Source organism: Hypanus sabinus, chromosome 29 (genome assembly GCF_030144855.1).
Source record: "Hypanus sabinus isolate sHypSab1 chromosome 29, sHypSab1.hap1, whole genome shotgun sequence".
NCBI classification, from domain to species: Eukaryota; Metazoa; Chordata; class Chondrichthyes; order Myliobatiformes; family Dasyatidae; genus Hypanus; species Hypanus sabinus.
This window is the reverse complement of record NC_082734.1, coordinates 30713630-30737389: the sequence shown is the minus strand read 5'-3', so window position 1 is coordinate 30737389 and position 23760 is coordinate 30713630. Positions and strand designations below refer to the sequence as shown.

General features: G+C 47.0%; 2 protein-coding genes and 2 pseudogenes across 2 annotated transcripts; 3 read left to right on the top strand and 1 right to left on the bottom strand.

The window, feature by feature from the left end:
• Positions 1–4537: 4537 nt before the first annotated feature.
• LOC132383197 (late histone H2A.2.2-like) lies at positions 4538–5186 on the top strand (annotated as a pseudogene).
• An 8215-nt stretch (positions 5187–13401) lies between these two features.
• Positions 13402–13830, top strand: LOC132383201 (late histone H2A.2.2-like). The gene has a single exon (XM_059954090.1). The coding sequence runs from the start codon at positions 13402–13404 to the stop codon at positions 13792–13794; it is 393 nt and encodes a 130-aa protein (XP_059810073.1). The 3' UTR covers positions 13795–13830.
• A 1507-nt stretch (positions 13831–15337) lies between these two features.
• Positions 15338–15915, bottom strand: LOC132383206 (histone H2B 7-like). The gene has a single exon (XM_059954095.1). It carries the CDS (start codon positions 15863–15865, stop codon positions 15503–15505), a length of 363 nt encoding a protein of 120 aa, XP_059810078.1. The 5' UTR covers positions 15866–15915; the 3' UTR covers positions 15338–15502.
• A 6968-nt stretch (positions 15916–22883) lies between these two features.
• LOC132382806 (histone H2AX-like) lies at positions 22884–23158 on the top strand (annotated as a pseudogene).
• Positions 23159–23760: the final 602 nt, after the last annotated feature.

The following is a 23760-nucleotide window of genomic DNA, read 5'->3' as shown; positions in this document are numbered from 1 at the left end:
CACAACACACCTTGCATTAAAATAGACACATCTCAAGCCTCTAGTCTGAGATTATCTATCTCTATCATCTGCCTATCCTCCTTCTCGCACTGTCTACGAGCTTTCTCTATTTGTGAGCTAACCTCTTCTTCCTCAGTCTCTTCAGTTCTGTTCCCAACCCTCAACAATTCTAGTTTAAATTGTCCCCATTGGCCTTAGCAAACCTCCCTGCCAGGATATTGGTCTCCCTGCGAAAGTACAACCCATCCTTTTTGTACAGGTCACACCTGCTCCAAAAGAACTCCCAATCATCCAGAAATCTGAAGCCCTGCCCCCTGCTCAAATCCCCCAGCCACACATTTATCCTCCACCTCATTGTATTCCTATTCTCACTGCCGCGTGGCACAGTCAGTAATACCGAGATGACTACATTTGCCGTCCAGCTTTTCAACTTCCTTCCAACCTCCCTGTAGTCTTTCTTCAGGACCTCTTCCCTTTTCCTACCTACGTAACCGGTACCAATTTTTACCACGACCTCTGGCTGTTCACGTTCCCACGGCAGGATATTTTGGATGCGATCCGAAAATCCCGGACCCTGGCACCTGGGAGGCAAACTGCCATCCGAGTTTCGTTCCTGCATCCACAGAATCGCCTGTCTGACCCCTTAACTATAGAGTCCCCTGTCACTACTGCCTTCCTCTTCCCTTCCCTGCCCTTCTTAGCCACAGGGCCAGACTCCGTGCCAGAGGCATGGCCACTGCCGATTCCCCTAGGTAGGCTGTCCCCCCTACAGTATAACAGGAGTACTTCTTGTCAAGGGGTTCAGACACAGGGATACTCTGTAGTACCTGAATATTTACCTTCCCCCTCCGGAACGTAACCGACTTGTCTGTCTCCTGTGACCCCGGTGTGACCACCGGCCTATAACTCCTCTCTATCACCTCCTTGCTTCCCTGACCAGGCGAAGGTCATCGACCTGCATATCCAGTTCCCCAACTCGGTTCCCTCAGGAGCTGCAGCTCAACACACCTGGTGCGGACATGGCCGTCCGGGAGGCTGGGAGACTCCAGGATCCCCCACATCTGACACTGCGCACAGAAAACTGGCCTCGCACACATGCTTCCTACCTTGCCTTGTCCCAATACCGCATAAGCCCATTGAGCCAAAGCCCTACCACTCTGCTGCCTCTCACTCCGTTGTCCGCTGGATACAGCGATCTTCATTTAAAAACTTTCGTGCTTTACTGGCTGATGTCATGCGCCTGCGCAGTCTCGCCCCTCTTTTACCCCAGTGTTAAAAATCTCACTTTGCTCTGAAAAATTAGCAGTTTACTCTGCGCCTACTTGATCTTGATGGGTTTTCACATCAGGCCAGTACTGACAACAATGGACTAACCGTTTAATCCAACGCAGGTAGTCTGCTGTGGTGCCGACTGCCTTTGGGCCCCCACACACTAAATGTTTAGAAGTTGAAAGTAAGTACAGTATGCTGATGAGGGCAGTGTTGTTTACATAGACTTATCTGAGGCCTTTGCATTTCAGGCATGCGAGTCTGATCCAAACGATCAGAACCCATGAGATATAAAGTGAAGTGCAAACTGGGTCTAAAAGCAGCTTGGCTTATGGGAGGCACAGGGTAGTGGTGGAGAGTTGTTGTTCTCACTCTACGTTGGTGACCAGTGGTGTGGTGTGTCACGTCGATTGGGGCTAGGATCCTTTCTGTTTCTGGTAGACATCAACAACTTGGATGTTAATGTAGTTCAGCACGATACAAAAAATCTGCTGATGTGAAGATAGTGAGGAGGATTGTCTTAGACATGACATGGTCTTCATCATCTGGATATCCAGGCAGAGGAATGGCAGATGGAATTTAATCTTGTCTAGTGAGAGGGAAATAGTACATTGGTCTTTATTAAAGGTGGGTTGGAAATTAGAAATAGGGAATTATGTTTTCGTTTCATAGGGAGTTGTTGAGGTCACACTGGAGGGCTGGGGACAGTTCTGGTCCCCTCACTGAAGAACAGATCACTCAATGGATTCAACAGGACAATTCCAGGGATGACAGAGTTGTTTTATTACAAAATTCCAAAGAAATCAGATCCAAGACCTTCAGGGTTTAGAAAGATGAGGAGTGACTTTCTTGAACCTCACAAGGTCCCTAAGAGGTGTTGACAGGGAGATGTTGTGATGTTTCTAGCAGTGGCTGAAGCTGGAATGGTGGGACACAGGTGAGGGAGTGGTCATTTAAAGTTGAAGTGCAGGAAAGTCTTGCAAAGGGTGAGGAAAACTTGGAGGATGGTTCACCGGAGGAAATTAAAGAGGAGGGAGATACAATTTGGAAAGACCAGGGATATGAGGGTGATGTGCAACTGGTATAGAAGAGGAGCTGAGGCCTGGGACAGATCCATGATCACATTGGGTAGTGGGAAAGGGGTGAGGTGCCAGGTGGGTACTCCTGCTCCTGTTGTCTTGAATTGCTCTGAGTGTGGTTCTCATGTGGGACACTGTCTGCAGGGGTCTTTCAGGGGAAACGACCTGCAGAGTGGTTAGGAGTGAGTGGGGCACAGGACTGATGAGTGTGTTGTACATGGTGATAGCACCTACTGGGTGATTCAAATGGTCTGTTGTGGCCATATATTCCCTCGCATCACATCCCACCCACGTTTAGAGTTCAGAATGGACAATCTTAGTTTGTTAAATAACGACACACTTCTGTTAAGACACTGGCACTGTATTCTAAGTACACTGAGCTGCCATAACACAGGACCGGCCAGTGAGGACACAGACCAATACAACACACCACTCCTTAATACCAGGTTGGGGATTTAAGTAAAAAAGACCACTGATGGCCCGTAGCTGTGCAATCCCAGTATTACGCTGTAACTCCCTCTGATAAACTTCTTCAGCATCGTACTGTAGGAAATAGATCTTTACTAAAACCAGTTGTAGAACCGTGAACATTAAAAAAAATTGACATACTGAAAATCTAAAATAAAAATAGAAAATGCTGAAACACTACCATAACACGCTACATCTGGCAATTATTTCCAGCGTTTCCAGGGTAATCTAGAACCAGGACAGACCCTGAAGGACTGGTGAGTGTCCAATGTTGTACCTCCATTTAAGAAGGGAATAGGAGAAAATCCTGGGAACTATAAACTGATGAGTCTCACTTCAGTTGTTGGAAAATTGCTGGAGAAGCCTCTTAGCGACAGCATATATGAACATTTGGAAACTCATGGCCTAGTTGGTGAGAGCCAACATCGCTTTGAGCATGTCAGGCTGTGCTTGACTAAATTGACTGAGTTTGACTAGGTAACAAGAGAGACTGATGAGAGTAAGGCAGTAGATATTGTGTACATGGACATAGGCGTTTGACGAATTCCCTCATGGGAGATGAATCTAGAAGATTAAGATGCATGGGATCTGCCGCGAATTGTCTGTTTGGAATCAGAATTGGCTTGCCACTAGAAGACAGTGGGTCATGGTTGAAGGGACGTATTCGAGCTGGAGGTCTGCAGTGATCTGTGCTGGGATCTCTGCTGTTTGTGATGTATATAAATGGCCTGTGTAAAATGTAGAAGGGTGGGTTAGTAAATATGTGGATGATACCAAGATTGCAGGAGTTCTGGATAGTGTAGCAGTCTGGCAAAGACTACAGCACCGTGTTTGAAGGGACGAAGAAAGTGAACAATACACCAGCTCCAAGTATATCGCCAAAGGATGCTAAAACCTCAAATGGCTCTATCTTTCCAAGAAAGATTTATCTTAATATTTCAACAATATTTTTCTGCAACTGCTTCAATATTTCAGTCTTAGGAGATAACGTTTATCAGAATTTTGATGATGACAATTAGTCGTCCCACTACCTGCTGAAATTCTAGTGTTCCTGCACACTGGACTAACACGGAACTTCCCCTTCCTCTCCATTAGTTGGTCTCCATTTTCAAACACTTGTCCCAGTGGAACTTTTCGGCGACAATGAATGAAGTTGAATAGGATTCATGTGTCTGCTGCTGTTTCTATTCGAGTTATGAAGTAAAGCCTCTGAATTACTCCACTATCCTGTTTCCTAAGTGCCCTGAATCTGTATGAGAATAAATTAACTCTCATATCGCTGTTTCTGTGCTTCCACCATAGTTTTGGAAGACACCTTTCGATGATGTGATGTGTTTTCACAAAAAGGGATACATTCCCAGAGACAGTTATGATATAATTAATTCACTTTCCGTGCGGACAGAATAGGACTGGTCATGTGGGCTGTATATGCTCGCTCAGATATTGCTGACAGCTTTGTTTGTACTGCAGTTTAATTTTTTTTCCCTTGGCGGGCTTTTAAAATTTCAGGTAATTTTAGGTACTGACAGTCATTTTCCGCACTTTTCCCGCTGCCGTCTGATCATTGGAGAATTGGACACTCGCTGATTGGTTAACTCCAAAGCAGCAATTGGAGAAAGTGCTGCAGCACCAATCGTAAGTGCCCTTCCGCAATCCCCAGAACCTATAAAAACGGCGAACGTGGAACAATCTTCTCATTCTTTGTTCAGGAGTGTGTGGAAATGAGTGGATGAGGGAAAACCGGTGGTAAGGCTAAGAGCAAGCCCAAGTCTCGCTCGTCTCGGTCCGGACTGCAGTTCCCGGTGGGCCGTGATCACAGGCACCTGAGAAAGGGTAATTACGCCGATCGGGTGGGTGCCGGAGCCCCAGTCTACCTGGCTGCTGTACTCGAGTACCTGACGGCTGAAATCCTCGAGTTGGCCGGCAACGCGGCCCGAGACGACAAGAAGACCCGCATCATCCCCAGACACCTGCAGCTGGCCGTCCGCAACGACGAGGAGCTCAACAAGCTGCTGGGAGGGGTGACCATCGCTCAGGGCGGGGTACTGCCCAATATCCAGGCCGTGCTTTTGCCCAAGAAATCCGGCGGACCCACCAACCCCAAGGGCAAATAAACAAGTGAAACGTCAGTTAAAAGACCCAAAGGCTCTTTTCAGAGCCACCCGTATTGTCTAAGAAAAGGGCTGATTAAGACTGGGGAGACTCCGGCTGTTTTCCATCTGCGCGTCAATCCTAGTTTATTACACACTGTCTGAAACGCCTTTCCTCCCCTGAAAATAATATTAATCTGCAGACAGAGCGCGCTCTCTGAACCTGGCCTCCATCATCGTCCCGTATACTACCGAAAATTAATATTTTTTTGCTTCTGGATGACTGCAGAGCGGTGCTTGATTGGCGGTAAATTGCCTAATCTCATTTCTCAGTCCCAGTTGGAAACGCCCGATAAGAGAGCGTCCTTATTCGCCAATGAACAGGCAATAGGAGAAGCGCCAAAACTATCGGCCAGACCACTAAAATTGTGTAAGTTGTAACGTCCGCGAAGAGAAAGATAATTTTATAGAACCGTCCGAATGTTTGTGTGTGTATTTATATTATACGGTTTGTGAATGGGGCCACATGATCCTGATCCGTTAATAATATACTGCGCGAATTAAGTTTAATGTTCAAAGTAAAATTATCAAACTGTGTAGACAATGTACAGCCTTGAAATTCTTCTCGCAGAAACCCGCAAAACAACGACCATTGAATCCACCAGAAACCATACTTAAAGACCGATGACCAACCAATGTGCAGGAGGATAAATCGCGGAAATAATTGAAAAACAAATAAAATTGTGAAATTTGTAAAGTCAGTCAGGAGGAAAATAACTTTATATGAAGGTTTATGTTCGGACTGTTATATATATATGCCTGTGAGAAAGACAACATGATCCTGATCCACTTATACTGTGTGAATTTAGTTCACAGTTGAAAGTAAAATTTATTATCAGAGTACACCCGTGTCACCACAATCAACCCGGAACTTCACTTTCCTGAGAGCAAAGTAAAGTTTCAAAGTAAAATTACCAAATCATGTACACTATACACAGTCTTGAAATTCTTCTTTCGGGAACCTACAAAACAAAGGCACATAAACTACCCAACAAAGACTGACTGCAACCAATGCGCAAAAGACGACGAATCGGGTTACTAATCCCAAAAAAACACAAACAAGCAATTAATTCATATTAATTACAATTACATTCAGCAGCACGGTCGCCGAAAGTCAGTTTTCCGATATGAGAGTGACTGAATTCAATTTTCATTTTAATCACCGATCGGTACAAATACGGAATGAGAATATGACAGGGTTCTGTTTTAATTTGAAACGCATCCGGCTATGGACGGTTCGCTGTTCATAACTTATCGAAGCCGAGACGGCAATGTGAAAAAACCGTGCACCTATACTGAATCACAAGTACAAATTGCCAGCAATGTCTCCCAATACCCAGTCCATCTGGAGTGACTTTCTGACCTATTTCAAACGGCAGTGGTCCGTCACACCACTGTGCCTGGAGTTGCACAGAGGCTGTCGAAAGGACGGCAGATTTCCTCCCCTAAAGGGTATTAGAAAGATAGAAAACGTACAGCAGAATACAGGCCCTTCGGCCCACAAATTTGTGTCGATCATGTCCCTACCTCGGAAATTACTAGGCTAACATATAGCCCTCTATTTTTCGAAGCTCCATGTACCTATCTAAAAGCCTCTTAAAAGACCCTAACGTATCCGCCTCATCATCGTTACCGGCGGCCTATTCCACGCACTCACCACTGTGAGTAAAAAACTTGCCCCGACATCTCCTCTGTACCTACTCACCAGACCCTTAAACCAGTGTCCTCTTGTGGCAGCAACCATTTCAGCCCTGGGAAAAAGCCTCTGACTATCCACACGATCAATGCCTCTCATCATCCAGTACACCTCTATCAGGTCACCTCTCATCCTCCTTCACTCCAAGGAGAAAAGGCCAAGTTCACTCAACCTATTCTCACAAGGCATGCTCCCCAATCCAGGCAACATCCTTGTAAATCTCCTCTGCACCCTTGCTATCTCTTCCGCATCCTTCCCGTAGTGAGGCGACCAGAACTGAGCACAGTACTCCAAGTGGGATCTGACCAGGGTCCTATATAGATGCAACATTACCCCTCGGCTCCTGAACTCAATCCCACGATTGATGAAGGCCAATAAACCGTATGACTTCTTAACCAAAGAGTCAATCTGCTCAACTGCTTTGAGCGTCCTATGGACTCAGATCCCAAGACATCCGATCCTCCACACTGTCAAGAGCCTTACCATTAATACTATATTCTGCCATCATATTTGACCGTCCGAAATGAACCACTTCACACATATCCGGGTTGAGCTCCATCTGACACTTGTCAGCCCAGTTTTGCATTCTATTCATGTCCCGCTGTAACTTTGACAGCCCTCCACACTGTCCACAACACCTCCAACCTTTATGTCATCAGCAAACCTACTACCCCATCCCTCCACTTCCTCGTCCAGGTCATTTATAAAGATCACGAAGAGGAAGGGTCCCAGAACAGATCCCTGAGGCACTCCACTGGCGACCAAACTCCAGGCAGATTATGATACGTCTACAACCACTCTTTGCCTTCTGTGGGCAAGCCAGTTCTGGATCCACAAAGCAATGTCCCCTTGGATCCCATGCCTCCTTACTTCCTTAATAAGCTTTGCGTGGGGTACCTTATCAAATGCCTTGCTGAAATCCATATACACTACATCTACTGCTCTTCCTTCTTCAATGTGTTTAGTCACATCCTGAAAAAAATTCAATCAGGCTCGTAAGGCACGACCTGCCCTTGACCAATCCGTGTTTGCTACTCCTAGTCATATTATTGTCATAAGGAGGGCGCTGGGAATGGACCCAAATGCAAGACACAGACACTGAAGTACTAGGGAGAGGACTAGGTGTATCAAGAAAGCAAGGGAAGTGGCGAAGAAACGACACTGGACAAGACAAAGGCTCTGGACAGGACTATGAGTCAGGGCATGGGCTAGGACCTGACATGGACAGGAAAGTGGGACCTTGACGAGGAACTAGGAACTGGGAACCTGGGCAAGGAATCCGAGCCAGAGACGGGACAGGGACCCGGAACCTGGGTCTTGCCTCGGGCTCGGACTCCGGATCTAGCTGAGGACTGGACGTGGCAAGGCAACAGGACTGGACGTGGGGCAGGATGCGGGACTCCAGGGCTGGACGAAGACATGAAGCTCGGACGTGGTCGAGAACGTGATGCTCATACTTGGTCTTGATCGAGGGAGAGCAGGAACACAGAGCTTAGGTCGAGGGACAGCAAAGCAGAAGTGGGGAGAAGCATAGCTGGACATGGACACTAGCCCTTGACGAGACCAGGACTTAGTGCCCAGGCTACGACTTGGACTTGTTAACGGACTGGATCCTCCTCGGAACCTTGGACACGGAATAGAACCTTGGACAAGGACTGGAACCCCCTTGAGCACAGGTAACACTCAGACTAGGACTGGAGCACAGGAACATAGAACACAGAGCCAGGAGCTTTTCCTGGGAACAGAACGTAGGGCCAGTTGTTTACACAGTGTCGGGACCCCTCCGGGGGACAGGACATAGGACCGGGACTCATACATGGACACTAAACACAGGGACACAAAGATAGTTCCAAGCTTAACAATAAATAGTTCCTTCTGTTGGTATGGCAAGGCTCCGATCTCACTCCAGCGGCTGAACTTCATTGCGATACAGGCGAGGACGCAGGTGAAGTAACCGGCAAGGCTTCAGGCGTGGGTAGCCGGCAAGGATTCAGAGTGAAGGAAGGGAACAGTCCAGCTTCAGAGTAACGGCAAAGACAGCTGACTTACACAACAGAGGCAAGGACAGGAAGAGACAGAACCTACCGTAGGGTGACAGCAAAAACGGCCTGACTTACCCCACTGAGGCGAGGACAGGATACCGACGAGACGAACCAGCACCTACATTGGAACCCAGGGCCACTTATATTCCCATCCCGAGACGAGAATCAGGTGCCTATCCTTAACCCCAAATGAAACAAGGGACAGCCAGAAGACTCGGAGTCTGGAGTACATAGTCCGGACGGTGAACCAGAACACGGTCTTTATGGACCGGACCATGATAACTATACCTCTCCAAATGTTCAGAAATCCTGCCTCCCAGGATTTTCTCCATCGATTACCAACCGCTGAGATAACTCTCACTGATTTATAATTTCCTGGGCTGTCTCTACTCCCTTACTTGAATAAAGGAACAACATTCACAACCCTCCAATCCTCTGGAACCTCTCCTGTCCCCACTGATGACGCAAAGATCATCACCAGAGGCTCAGCAATCTCCTCCCTCGCCTCCCACCGTAGCCTCGGGTACATTTCGTCCGGTCCCGGCAACTTATCCAACTTGATGCTTTCCAAAAGCTCCAGCACATCCTCTTTCTTAATATATACATGCTCAAGCTTTTCAGTCTGCTGCAAGTCATCACTACAATCACCAAGATCCTTTTACATAGTGAATACTGAAGTAAAGTATTCATTCAGTATCACCGCTATTTCCTTCGGTTCCGTACACACTTTCCCACTGTCACACTTGATAGGTCCTATTCTTTCACGTCTTATCCTCTTGCTCTTCAGATACTTGCAGAATGCCTTGGGGTTTTCATCAATCCTGCTCGCCAAGGCCTTCTCTTGGCCCCTTCTGGCTCTACTAATATCCTTCTTACGCTCGTTCCTAGTAGCCTTATAATCTTCTAGATCTCTAACATTTCCTAGTTCTGAGCCCTTTGTAAGATTTTCTTTTCTTCTTGATTACAGCCTTTACAGCCTTTGTACACTACGATTCCTGTACCCTACAATAACTTCCCTGTCTCATTGGAAAGTACCTAGACAGAACTCTACTCAAATATCCTCTGAATACTTGCCACATTTCTTCCGTACTTTTCCCTGAGAACATCTGTTTCCAATGTAAGGCTCCAATTTCCAGCCTGATAGACTCATAATTCCCCTTACTCCAATTAAACGCTTTTCTAACTTGTCTGTTCCTATCTCTCTCCAATGCTGTTATAAAGGAGATAGAATTATGAGCACTATCTCCAAAACGCTCTGGCCCCGAGAGATCTGACACCTGACCAGGTTCATTTCCCAATACCAATTCAAGTACAGCATCTCGTCTTGTAGGCTTATCTACATACTGTGTCAAGACACCATCCTGAATACACCTAACAAACTCCACCCCATCTGAACCCCTTGCTCTAGGGAGATGCCAATCGATATTTGGGAAATTAAAATCTCTATTATTATTACTCCTTCCCAGGATCTGTTTCTGTATCTGCTCTTCGATATCTCTGTTGCTATTGGGCAGCCTACGAAAAGCACCCAGTAAACTTATTGACCCCTTCCTGTTCCTAAACTCCACTCACAGAGACCCCGTAAACAATTCTTCCATGGTGTCCTCCTTTTCTGCAGCCATGACTCCATCTCTGATCAACAGTGCCAAGCCCCTACATCTTTTGCTTCCCTCCCTGTCCTTTATGAAACATCCAAAACCCGGCACTTGAAGTAACCAATCCTGTCCCTGAGCCATCCAAGTCTCTGTAATGGCCACCACATCATATCTCCAAGCACTGATCCACACTCTCTCATCTGCTTTGTTCACAACACTCCTTGCATTAAAATAGACACATCTCAAGCCTCTGGGCTGAGCGCATCCCTTCACTATCACCTGCATATCCTCCTTCTGGCACTGTCTACAAGCTTTCTCTATCTGTGAGTAACCTGCTCTTCCCCAGTCTCTTCAGTTCGGTTCCCAACCCCCAACAATTCTAGGTTAGACGGTCCCCACTAGCCTTAGCAAACCTCCCTGCCAGGATGTTGGTCCCCCTATGATTCAAGTGCAACTCGTCCTTTTTGTACAGGTCACACCTGCTCCAAATGAGGTCCCAATGATCCAGAAAACTGAATCTCTGCCGCCTGCTCAAATCCCTCAGCCACACATTAATCTTCCACCTCAATCTATTCTTTTTCTCACTGTTGCATGGCACAGACAGTAATCCCGAGATTACTAGCTTTGCAGTCCTGCTTTTCAACTTCCTTCCGAACTCCCTGTAGTCTTTCTTCAGGACCTTTTCCTCTTTCCTACCTATGTAATTGGTAACAATTTGTAAAACAACCTCTGGCTTTTCACCCTCACACTGCAGGATATCTTGGATGCGATATCTTGGGTTTTAACTTCAGGCCAGTACTGACAACAATGGACTAACTATTTATTCCAACATAGGTCTTCTGCTGTGCTGCCGACTGCAATTGGGACCCCACACACTAAATGTTTTGAAGTTGAAAGTAAGTACAGTATCTGCGTCAGGAGTGGCTGGATGTACCCAATCGCAGGACGCAGGCACTGAAGTACTAGGGGGAGGACAGGATGGGGATGCAATGGCATTTAAGGGTAGAGCTGGGGTTCAGCTAGATAGAGTGTCAGGCAGGCGGAGCGGAGCGGGCTCCCGGGGTTCGAGTTCAGGTAGACAGTCTCCCGGGGTTCAGGCGGGCAGGTCCCCGAGTGTCAGCAGGCAGAGCGGAGCGGGGTCCCGGGGTTCGAGTTCAGGTAGACAGTCTCCCGAGGTTCAGGCGGGCAGGTCCCCGAGTGTCAGCAGGCAGAGCGGAGCGGGGTCCTGAAGTTCCAGTCAGGTAGACAGGCTCCCTGAGTTCAGGCAGGTCTAGCTGGCGATAGGGTAGCCGAGAGCCCACCCTGGGCGGGCCGCATGTATCCCGGGTAGGAACGCCTCCCAGGCGGAAACACCGGAGGCCTGGGCACGACGCGGACCCCTAGGCGGGTGCGGGGCACTATCCCAGTGTTCGGGCGGAAGACGAGGACGGGGCAGGCCACGGCGTGTCGGCCGGATCCGCCCGACGGAGGCGAGGGATGGGAACAGGCAGAACCCTCGCCGGACCACGGCGGGTCGGCCAGACTTGCCCGACAGGGGCAAGGGGTAGGAACGGGCATAGGTCCAGGTCGACCAAAACAACAGCAATGTCAACGGGAAATTCGGAAACGGCCGGCAGACAGGGCGACCGCGCGAAAAACAAAACCGAGCGGAGAAGCGGGACCACAGCATGGGAAGAGAGGTGGGAGAGCGGACCAACATGGCAGTACTGGTACGGGTATAGAAGCATGTTGAAGAATAGGTCTGAGCCCGGGCGGGACAACAGAATGTAGAGATGAGTTCGGAGCCGGCGGGGAAACAGAACAAAACAACCACCCGCCTGGTCTAAGTCCCAAGGCCCCTTATAAGCACCGGCAGCTCAATGAGTTACAGGTGTGCCTTCTTGAACCAGGAGGGTCCTAACTAGATCAGGGGTGACGGGAGGCACAACTGCAGGACCCGGAGTCCGGTGCCCTCGGACCGGATCAAAACCCGGGAAGTGGTTCCGGACCGGACCCTGACACAGTGTTGTTTACTTAGACTTCTTTGAGGCCTTTGCATTTCAGGCATGAGGGTAAGGCTCATATTGTGTACACGGACATTGGCATTTGACGAATTCCCTCATGGGAGATGAATCTAGAAGATTAAGATGCATGGGATCTGCCGCGAACTGTCTAGTTTGGAATCAGAATTGGCTTGCCACTAGAAGACAGTGGGTCATGGTTGAAGGGACCGATTCGAGCTGGAGGTCTGCAGTCTGGGACCTCTGCTGTTTGTGATGTATATAAATGGCCTGTGTAAAATGTAGAAAGGCGGGTTAGTAAATTTGTGGATGATACCAAGATTGCTGGAGTTCTGGATACTGTAGCAGTCTGGCAAAGACTACAGCACCGTGTTTGTAGGGACCAAGAAGGTGAAGAATACACCAGCTCCAAGCATATCGCCAAAGGATGCTGAAAGCCAAATGGCTCTATCTTTCCAAGAAAGATTTATCTTAATATTTCAACAATATTTTTCTGCAACTGCTTCAATATTTCAGTCTTAGGAGATAACGTTTATCAGAATTTTGATGATGACAATTAGTCGTCCCACTACCTGCTGAAATTCTAGTGTTTCTGCACACTGGACTAACACGGAACTTCCCCTTCCTCTCCATTAGTTGGTCTCCATTTTCAAACACTTGTCCCAGTGAAACTTTTCGGTGACAATGAATGAAGTTGAATAGGATTTTTGTGTTTGCTGTTGTTTGTATTCGAGTTATGAAGTAATGCCTTCGATGATGTGATGTGTTTTCACAAAAAGGGATACATTCCCACTGACAGTTATGATATAATTAATTCACTTTCCGTGCGGACAGAATAGCACTGGTCATGTGGGCAGTCTATGCTCGCTCAGATATTATTGACAGCTTTGTTTGGACTACAGTTTAATTTTTTTTCCCTTGGCGGGCTTTTCAAATTTCAGGTAATTTTAGGTACTGACAGTCATTTTCCACACTTTTCCCGTTGCAGTCTGATCATTGGAGAATTGGACCAATCGTAAGTGCCCTTCCACAATTCCCCAAAAACTATAAACAGGGCGAACGCGGGACAATTTTCTCATTCTCTGTGTAGCAGTGTGTGGAAATGAGTGGACGAGGGAAAACCGGTGGTAAGGCTAAGAGCAAGCCCAAGTCTCGCTCGTCTCGGTCCGGACTGCAGTTCCCGGTGGGCCGTGTTCACAGGCACCTGAGAAAGGGTAATTATGCTGAACGGGTGGGTGCCGGAGCCCCAGTCTACCTGGCTTCTGTACTCGAGTACCTGACGGCTGAAATCCTCGAGTTGGCCGGCAACGCGGCCCGAGACAACAAGAAGACCCGCATCATCCCCAGACACCTGCAGCTGGCCGTCCGCAACGACGAGGAGCTCAACAAGCTGCTGGGAGGGGTGACCATCGCTCAGGGCGGGGTACTGCCCAATATCCAGGCCGTGCTTTTGCCCAAGAAATCCGGCGGATCCACCAACCCCAAGGGCAAATAAACAAGTGAAACGTCAGTTAAAAGACCCAAAGGCTCTTTTCAGAGCCACCCATATTGTTTAAGAAAAGGGCTGATTAAGACTGCGGAGACTCCGACTGTTTTCCATCTGCGCGTCTAACCTAGTTTATTACACACTGTCTGAAACGCTTTTCCTCCCCTGAAAATAATATTAATCTGCAGAAAGAGCGCGCTCTCTGAACCTGGCCTCCATCATCGTCCCGTATATTACTGAAAATTAATATTTTTTTGCTTCTGGATGACTGCAGAGCGGTGCTTCATTGGCGCTAAATTGGCTAATCTCATTTCTCAGTGCCAGTTGGAAACGCCCGATAAGAGAGCGTCCTTAATCGCCAATGAACAGGCAATAGGAGAAGCGCCAAAACTAACGGCCAGACCACTAAAATTGTGAAAGTTGTAACGTCCGCCAAGAGAAAGATAATTTTATAGAACCGTCCGAAAGTTTGTGTGTGTATTTATATTATACGGTTTGTGAATGGGGCCATATGATCCTGATCCGTTTATAATATACTGCGCGAATTAATTTTAATGTTCAAAGTAAAATTATCAATGTGTAGACAATGTACAGCCTTGAAATTCTTCTCGCAGAAACCCGCAAAACAAAGACCATTGAATCCACCAGAAACCATACTTAAAGACCGATGACCAACCAATGTGCAAGAGGATAAATCACGCAAATAATTGAAAAACAAATAAAATTGTGAAATTTTTAAAGTCAGTCAGGAGGAAAATGACATTATATAAAGGTTTATGTTCGGACTGTTATATACATATGCCTGTGAGAAAGACACCATGATCCTGATCCACTTATACTGTGTGAATTTAGTTTACAGTTCAAAAGAAAATTTATTATCAGAGTACACCCGTGTCACCATTTTCAACCCGGAACTTCACTTTCCTGAGAGCAAAGTAAAGTTTCAAAGTAAAATTACCAAATCATGTACACTATACACAGTCTTGAAATTCTTCTTTCAGGAACCCACAAAACAAAGGCAGATAAACTACCCAACAAAGACTGACTGCAACCAATGCGCAAAAGACGACGAATCGGGTTACTAATCCCAAAAAAACACAAACAAGCAATTAATTCACATTAATTACAATTACATTCAGCAGCAGGGTCGCCGAAAGTCAGTATTCCGATATGAGAGTGACTGTGAATTTAATTTTCATTTTAATCATCGATCGGTACAAATACGGAATCAGAACACGACAGGATTTTGTTTTAATTTGAAACGCATCCGGCTATGGACGGTTCGCTGTTCATAACTTATCGAAGCCGAGACCGCAATGTGAAAAAACCGTGCACCTATACTGAATCACAAGTACAAATAAGACGCAGGACAGTTCCAGCACAGGGAACTGTTGGTGATAAAGCGAATCAGTAACAGCAAGTATCTGCCTCACAACGATGCACTTTGTGTATAGTTGTGTGTGTGCATGTCTGAAGACAGAAACAAGCCGATAACAAAAGGGGAAAATGCTCCGTGACGGACATAGGGTAGTGAGAGCGAGTCCGAGGTTAAAACGGACATACGGATCGCAATAAACAATAATTATTTCTAAACTGAAAATCTGCAAGGAAGGGTTAGTTGTTAATCACTGCTGAAATACTGGAGCAACTCTTTCAGCGATGGAGTGAGTGGCTCTTAAAAGAGCCGTTGTTTTCGGTTTGTTTAGTTGATAGAGCTTCACTTGGAGCTGGTGTACTTGGTGACCGCCTTTGTCCCTTCCGACACGGCGTGCTTGGCCAGCTCCCCGGGCAGCAGCAGGCGCACGGCGGTCTGGATCTCCCGAGAGGTGATGGTCGACCGCTTGTTGTAATGGGCCAGGCGGGAAGCCTCGCGCGCGATGCGCTCGAAAATATCGTTCACGAACGAGTTCATGACGCTCATGGCCTTGGAGGAGATGCCGGTGTCGGGGTGAACCTGCTTCATCACCTTGTAGACGTAGATGGAGTAACTCTCCCTCCTCGACCTCCTGCGCCTCTTGGTGCCCTTGGCCTTGGACACGGCTTTCTTGGCGCCTTTCTTCGGAGCTTTGGTTTCAGGCATTTCTTCAGTCAGTTACCGACCCAGAAAATGCGGAACTCACTCGGAGTGCGGATTAAATCGGCAATGTGGCTCCACCCTATGCTAATGAAGGATTCAGGATAACAAGTTTGTCATTGGTTTGCTTGAACGCATGAAAATTTATATTTATAAATTTATAAATATAAAAATATATTTATCTAACGTTTTGAATAGAAGAATGAAGGGAGCAATTACGGTGGCTGGCTGATGCCAAACTCAACCCGCCAAGACTCCGGCACCGCTGGTGGAAGCGAAGGCGAAATAAGCTGCCGCTGAGAATCATTTAATTTCTACTTGGAACTGAGGATCTTGGAATTGTAGATCTCAGACAGAGTTAATTACAACTAAATAGTGAAAATTCTGATCCACTCACGGCAAGTCTGAACCTGTCATAAGGAGGGCGTTGAGAATGGACCCAAATGCAAGACACCGACACTGAAGTACTAGGGAGAGGACTAGGTGTATCAAGAAAGCAAGGGAAGTGGCGAAGAAACGACACTGGAGAAGACACAAGTACTGGACAAGACTGGAGTCAGGTCATGGGCTAGGTCCTGACATGGACAGGAAAGTGGGACCCTGACGAGGAACTAGGAACTGGGAACCTGGGCAAGGAATCCGAGCCAGACACGGGACAGGGACCCGGAACCTGGGTCTTGACTCGGGCTCAGACACCGGATCTAGGCGAGGACTAGACGTGGCAAGGCAACAGGACTGGACGTGGGGCAGGATGCGAGACTCCAGGGCTGGACAAAGACATGAAGCTCAGACCTGGACGAGGACATAAAGCTCAGACTTGGTCTTGATCGACGGAGAGCAGGAACACAGAGCCTAGGTCGAGGGAGAGCAAAGCAGAAGCGTGGAGAGGTATAGCTGGACATGGACACTAGCCCCGGACGAGACCAGGAATCAGGGCCTGGGCTACGACTTGGACTTGGTCATGGACTGGAACCTCCTTGGAGCCTTGGACATGGAATGGAACCTCCTCAGAACCTCGGACTTGAGCACAGAAACACTCAGACTGAGACTAGAGCACAGGAACACAGAACACAGAGCCAGGATCCTTTCTTGGGAACAGGACGTAGGGCCGGGGCTTTATACAGAGTCAGATCCCCTCCTGGGGACAGACATAGGACCGGGACTCATACATGGACACTAAACACAGTGACACAAAGAGACAGTTCCACGCTTAACGATATATAGTTCCTTTTGTTGGCATGGCAAGGCTCCGGTCTCACTCCGGCTGCTGAAATTGACGGCAATACACGCAAGGACGCAGGTGAGGTAACCGGCAAGGCTTCAGAGGGAAGGAAGTGCCCAGCCCAGCCTCAAGGTAACGGCAAGGACAGCTGACTTACCCAACGGAGGCAAGGGCAGGGAGGGACAGATCACACCATAGGTTGACAGAAAGACCAGCCTGACTTACCCCACAGGGGCAAGGACAGGATACCGACAAGACAAACCAACATCTGCACTCGAACCCAGGGCCACTTATATTCCAGGTCCCAATATGAGAATCAGGTGCCTATGATTAAGCCCGAATGAAACAACGGAAAGCTAGAAGACCCCGAGTCTGGACTTAATGTACCGGACCATGAACCAGAACGCGGTCTTCACGGACTGGACCATGACAATTAGACCTCTCCAGATGTTCATAAATCCTGCCTCTCAGGATCTCCTCCATTAATTACCAACCACTGAGGTAAGACTCACTGTTCTATAATTTCCTGGGCTATCTCTACTCCCTTACCTGAATAAAGGAACAACATTCACAACCCTCCAATCCTCTGGAACCTCTCCTGTCCCCACTGAATACGCAAAGATCATCACCAGAGGCTCAGCATTCTCCTCCCTCGCCTCCCACCGTAGTCTCGGGTACATTTCGTCCGGTCCCGGCAACTTATCCAACTTGATGATTTCCAAATGCTCCAGCACATCCTCTTTCTTAATATCTACATGTTGAAGCTTTTTAGTCTGCTGCAAGTCATCACTACAATCATTAAGATCCTTTTCCATAGTGAATACAGAAGTAAAGTATTCATTCAGTACCACTTCTATTTCCGTCGGTTCCATACACACTTTCGCACTGTCACACTTGATAGGTCCTATTCTTTCACGTCTTATCCTCCTGCTCTTCACATACTTGTAGAATGCACTGGGGCTTTCCTTAATCTTGCCCCCCAAGGCCAACTCATGGCCCCTTCTGGCTCTCCTAATTTCCTTTTGCAGCTCAGTTCTAGTAGCCTTATAATCTTCTAGATCTCTAACATTAACTGGCTCCCTGAACCTTTTGTAAGCTTTTCATTTCTTCTTGATTATATCTATTACAGCTTTTGTACACCACTGTTCCTGTACCCTACAATAACTTCCCTGTCTCATTGGAAAGTACCTATACAGAACTTTACACAAATATCCTCTGAATATTTGCCACATTTCTTAGGTACTTTTCCTTGAGAACATCTGTTTCCAATGTAAGACTCCAATTTCCAGTCTGATAGCCTCATAATTCCCCTTACTCAAATTAAACGCTTTTCTAACTTGTCTGTTCCTGTCCCTCTCCAATGCTGTTATAAAGGAGATGGAATTATGAGCACTATCTCCAAAATGCTCTCCCACCGAGAGATCTGACATCTGACCAGGTTCATTTCCCAATACCAAATCAAGTACCGCCTCTCCTCTTGTAGGCATATCTACATACTGTGTCAAGACACCTTCCTGAACACACCTAACAAACTCCACCCCATTTAAACCCATTGCTCTAGGGAGATGCCAATTGATATTTGGGAAATTAAAATCTCCCATCATGACAACTCTGTTGTTATTACACCTTCCCAGGAACTGTTTTCTTAACTGCTCCTTAATAACTCAGTTGCTATTGGGCAGCCTACAAAAATCACCCAGTAAAGTTATTGACCCCTTCCTTTTCCAAAGCTCCACCCACAGAGACTCCGTATACAATCCTTCCATGGCGTCCATATTTTCTGCAGCCATGACACTATCTCTGATCAGCAGTGCCACGCCCCTACATCTTTTGCTTCCCTCCCTGTCCTTTATGAAACATCCAAAACCCGGCACTTGAAGTAACCAATCCTGTCCCTGAGGCATCCAAGTCTCAGTAATGGCCACCACATCATATCTCCAAGTACTGATCCACGCTCTAAGCTCATTCGCTTTGTTCACAACACTCCTTGCATTAAAATAGACACATCTCAAGCCTCTAGTCTGAGATTATCTATCTCTATCACCTGACTATCCTCCTTCTCGCACTGTCTACGAGCTTTCTCTATTTGTGAGCTAACCTCTTCTTCCCCAGTCTCTTCAGTTCTGTTCCCAACCCTCAACAATTCTAGTTTAAACTGTCCCCATTAGCCTTAGCAAACCTCCCTGCCAGGATATTGGTCTCCCTGCGAAAGTACAACCCATCCTTTTTGTACAGGTCACACCTGCTCCAAAAGAGCTCCCAATCATCCAGAAATCTGAAGCCCTGCCCCCTGCTCAAATCCCCCAGCCACACATTTATCCTCCACCTCATTGTATTCCTATTCTCACTGCCGCGTGGCACAGTCAGTAATACCGAGATGACTACATTTGCCGTCCAGCTTTTCAACTTCCTTCCAACCTCCCTGTAGTCTTTCTTTAGGACCTCTTCCCTTTTCCTACCTACGTAACCGGTACCAATTTGTACCACGACCTCCGGCTGTTCACGTTCCCACGGCAGGATATTTTGGATGCGATCCGAAAATCCCGGACCCTGGCACCTGGGAGGCAAACTGCCATCCGAGTTTCGTTCCTGCATCCACAGAATCGCCTGTCAAACCCCTTAACTATAGAGTCCCCTGTCACTACTGCCTTCCTCTTCCCTTCCCTGCCCTTCTTAGCCACAGGGCCAGACTCCGTGCCAGAGGCATGGCCACTGCCGATTCCCCTAGGTAGGCTGTCCCCCCTACAGTATAACAGGAGTACTTTTTGTCAAGGGGTACAGACACAGGGATACTCTGTAGTACCTGAATATTTAGCCTCTAGTCTGAGATTATCTATCGCTATCACCTGCCTATCCTGCTTCTCGCACTGTCTACGAGCTTTCTCTATTTGTGAGCTAACCTCCTCTTCCCCAGTGCAAACTGGGTCTAAAAGCAGCTTGGCTTATGGGAGGCACAGGGTAGTGGTGGAGAGTTGTTGTTCTCACTCTACGTTTGTGACCAGTGCTGTGGTGTGTCACGTCGATTGGGGTTTCTGGTAGACATCAACAACTTGGATGTTAATGTCGTTGGTGAGATCAGCACGATACAAAAAATCTGCTGATGTGAAGATAGTGAGGAGGATTGTCTTAGCGATGACATGGTATTCATCATCTGGACCACCGGATAGAGGAATGGCAGATGGACTTTAATGTTGTCTAGTGGGAGTGAAATAGTACATTAGTCTTTACTAAAGGTGGGTTGGAGATTGGAAATAGGGAATTATGTTTTCGTTTTACAGGGAGTGTTGAGGTCACACTGGAGGACTGGGGACAGTTCTGGTCCCCTCACTGAAGAACAGATCACTCAATGGATTCAACAGGACAATTCCAAGGATGACAGAGTTATTTTATTACAAAATTCCAAAGAAATCAGATCCAAGACCTTCAGGGTTTAGAAAGATGAGGAGTGACTTTCTTGAACCTCACAAGGTCCCTAAGAGGTGTTGACAGGGAGAAGTTGTGATGTTTCTAGCAGTGGCTGAAGCTGGAATGGTGGGACACAGGTGAGGGAGTGGTCATTTAAAGTTGAAGTGCAGGAAAGTCTTGCAAAGGGTGAGGAAAACTTGGAGGATGGTTCACCGGAGGAAATTAAAGAGGAGGGAGATACAATTTGGAAAGACCAGGAATATGAGGGTGATGTGCAACTGGTATAGAAGAGTAGCTGAGGCCTGGGACAGATCCATGATCACATTGGGTAGTGGGAAAGGGGTGAGGTGCCAGGTGGGAACTCCTGCTCCTGTTGTCTTGAATTGCTCTGAGTGTGGTTCTCATGTGGGACACTGTCTGCAGGGGTCTTTCAGGGGAAACAACCTGCAGAGTGGTTAGGAGTGAGTGGGGCACAGGACTGATGAGTGTGTTTTACATGGTGATACGGTGATTCAAATGGTCTCTTGTGGCCATATATTCCCTCGTATCACATCCCACTCACGTTTAGAGTTCAGAATGGACAATCTTAGTTTGTTAAATAAGGACACACTTCTGTTAAGACACTGGCACTGTATTCTAAGTACACTGAGCTGCCATAACACAGGACCGGCCAGTGAGGACACAGACCAATACAACACACCACTCCTTAATACCAGGTTGGGGATTTAAGAAAAAAGACCACTGATGGCCCGGAGCTGGGCAATCCCAGTATTACGCTGTAACTCTCTCTGATAAACTTCTTCAGCATCGTACTGTAGGAAATAGATCTTTACTAAAACCAGTTGTAGAAACGTGAACATTAAAAAAATTGACAAATACTGAAAATCTAAAATAAAAATAGAAAATGCTGAAATACTACCATAACACGCTACATCTGGCAATTATTTCCAGCGTTTCCAGGGTAATCTAGAACCAGGACAGACCCTGAAGGACTGGTGAGTCTCCAATGTTGTACCTCCATTTAAGAAGGGAATTGGAGAAAATCCTGGGAACTATAAACTGATGAGTCTCACTTCAGTTGTTGGAAAATTGCTGGAGAAGCCTCTTAGCGACAGCATATATGAACATTTGGAAACTCATGGCCTAGTTGGTGAGAGCCAACATCGCTTTGAGCATGTCAGGCTGTGCTTGACAAAATTGACTGAGTTTGACTAGGTAACAAGAGAGACTGATGAGAGTAAGGCAGTAGATATTGTGTACATGGACATAGGCGTTTGACGAATTCCCTCATGGGAGATGAATCCAGAAGATTAAGATGCATGGGGTCTGCCGCGAATTGTCTGTTTGGAAACAGAATTGGCTTGCCACTGGAAGACAGTGGGTCATGGTTGAAGGGACCGATTAGAGCTGGAGGTCTGTAAATAGTGGAGGTCTGCAGGGATCTGTGATGTATATAAATGGCCTGTGTAAAATGTGAAGGGCTGGTTAATAAATTTGCGGATGATACCAAGATTGTTGGAGTTCTGGATACTGTAGCAGTCTGGCAAAGAGTACAGCACCGTGTTTGAAGGGACAAAGAAGGTGAACAATACACCAGCTCCAAGTATATCGCCAAAGGATGCTGAAACCCCAAATGGCTCTATCTTTCCAAGAAAGGTCTGGATTTTCAAACACTTGTCCCAGTGAAACTTTTCGGTGACAATGAATAAAGTTGAATAGGATTTATGTGTTTGCTGTTGTTTGTATTCGAGTTATGAAGTAAAGCCTCTCAATTACTCCACTATACTGTTTCCTAAGTGCCCTGAATCTGTATGAGAATAAATTAACTCTCATATCGCTGTTTCTGTGTTTCCACCATAGTTTGTGAAGAGACCCTTCGATGATGTGATGTGTTTTCACAAAAAGGGATACATTCCCAGAGACAGTTATGATATAATTAATTCACTTTCCGTGCGGACAGAATAGGACTGGTCATGTGGGCTGTATATGCTCGCTCAGATATTGCTGACAGCTTTGTTTGTACTGCAGTTTAATTTTTTTCCCTTGTCGGGCTTTTAAAATTTCAGGTAATTTTAGGTACTGACAGTCATTTTCCGCACTTTTCCCGCTGCCGTCTGATCATTGGAGAATTGGACACTCGCTGATTGGTTAACTCCAAAGCAGCAATTGGAGAAAGTGCTGCAGCACCAATCGTAAGTGCCCTTCCGCAATCCCCCAGAACCTATAAAAACGGCGAACGTGGAACAATCTTCTCATTCTCTGTTCAGGAGTGTGTGGAAATGAGTGGATGAGGGAAAACCGGTGGTAAGGCTAAGAGCAAGCCCAAGTCTCGCTCGTCTCGGGCCGGACTGCAGTTCCCGGTGGGCCGTGTTCACAGGCACCTGAGAAAGGGTAATTATGCTGAACGAGTGGGTGCCGGAGCCCCAGTCTACCTGGCTGCTGTACTCGAGTACCTGACGGCTGAAATCCTCGAGTTGGCCGGCAACGCGGCCCGAGACAACAAGAAGACCCGCATCATCCCCAGACACCTGCAGCTGGCCGTCCGCAACGACGAGGAGCTCAACAAGCTGCTGGGAGGGGTGACCATCGCTCAGGGCGGGGTACTGCCCAATATCCAGGCCGTGCTTTTGCCCAAGAAATCCTGCGGACCCACCAACCCCACGGGCAAATAAACATGTGAAACTTTAGTGGAAAGACCCAAAGGTTCTTTTCAGAGCCACCTATATTGTCTACAGAAAGGGCTGATACAGACTGGGGAGACTCCGGGTGTTTTCCATCTGCGCGTCTAACCTAGTTTATTACACACTGTCTGAAGCGCTTTTCCTCCCCTGAAAATAATATTAATCTGCAGACGGAGCGCGCTCTCTGAACCTGGCCTCCATCCTCGTCCCGTATATTACCGAAAATTAATATTTTTTTTTGCTTCTGGATGACTGCAGAGCGGTGCTTGATTGGCGGTAAATTGCCTAATCTCATTTCTCAGTCCCAGTTGGAAACGCCCGAAAAGAGAGCGTCCTTAATCGCCAATGAACAGGCAATAGGAGAAGCGCCAAAACTAACGGCCAGACCACTAAAATTGTGAAAGTTTTAACGTCCGCCAAGAGAAAGATAATTTTATAGAACCGTCCGAAAGTTTGTGTGTGTATTTATATTACACGGTTTGTGAACGGGGCCACATGATCCTGATCCGTTTATAATAGACTGCGCGAATTACTTTTAATGTTCAAAGTAAAATTATCAAACTGTGTAGACAATGTACAGCCTTGAAAGTCTT

Excerpts from the sequence above, each read along its gene's own strand:
- LOC132383206 (XM_059954095.1), bottom strand. The coding sequence starts at position 15,865 with ATGCCTGAAACCAAAGCTCCGAAGAAAGGCGCCAAGAAAGCCGTGTCC.
- LOC132383201 (XM_059954090.1), top strand. The coding sequence starts at position 13,402 with ATGAGTGGACGAGGGAAAACCGGTGGTAAGGCTAAGAGCAAGCCCAAG.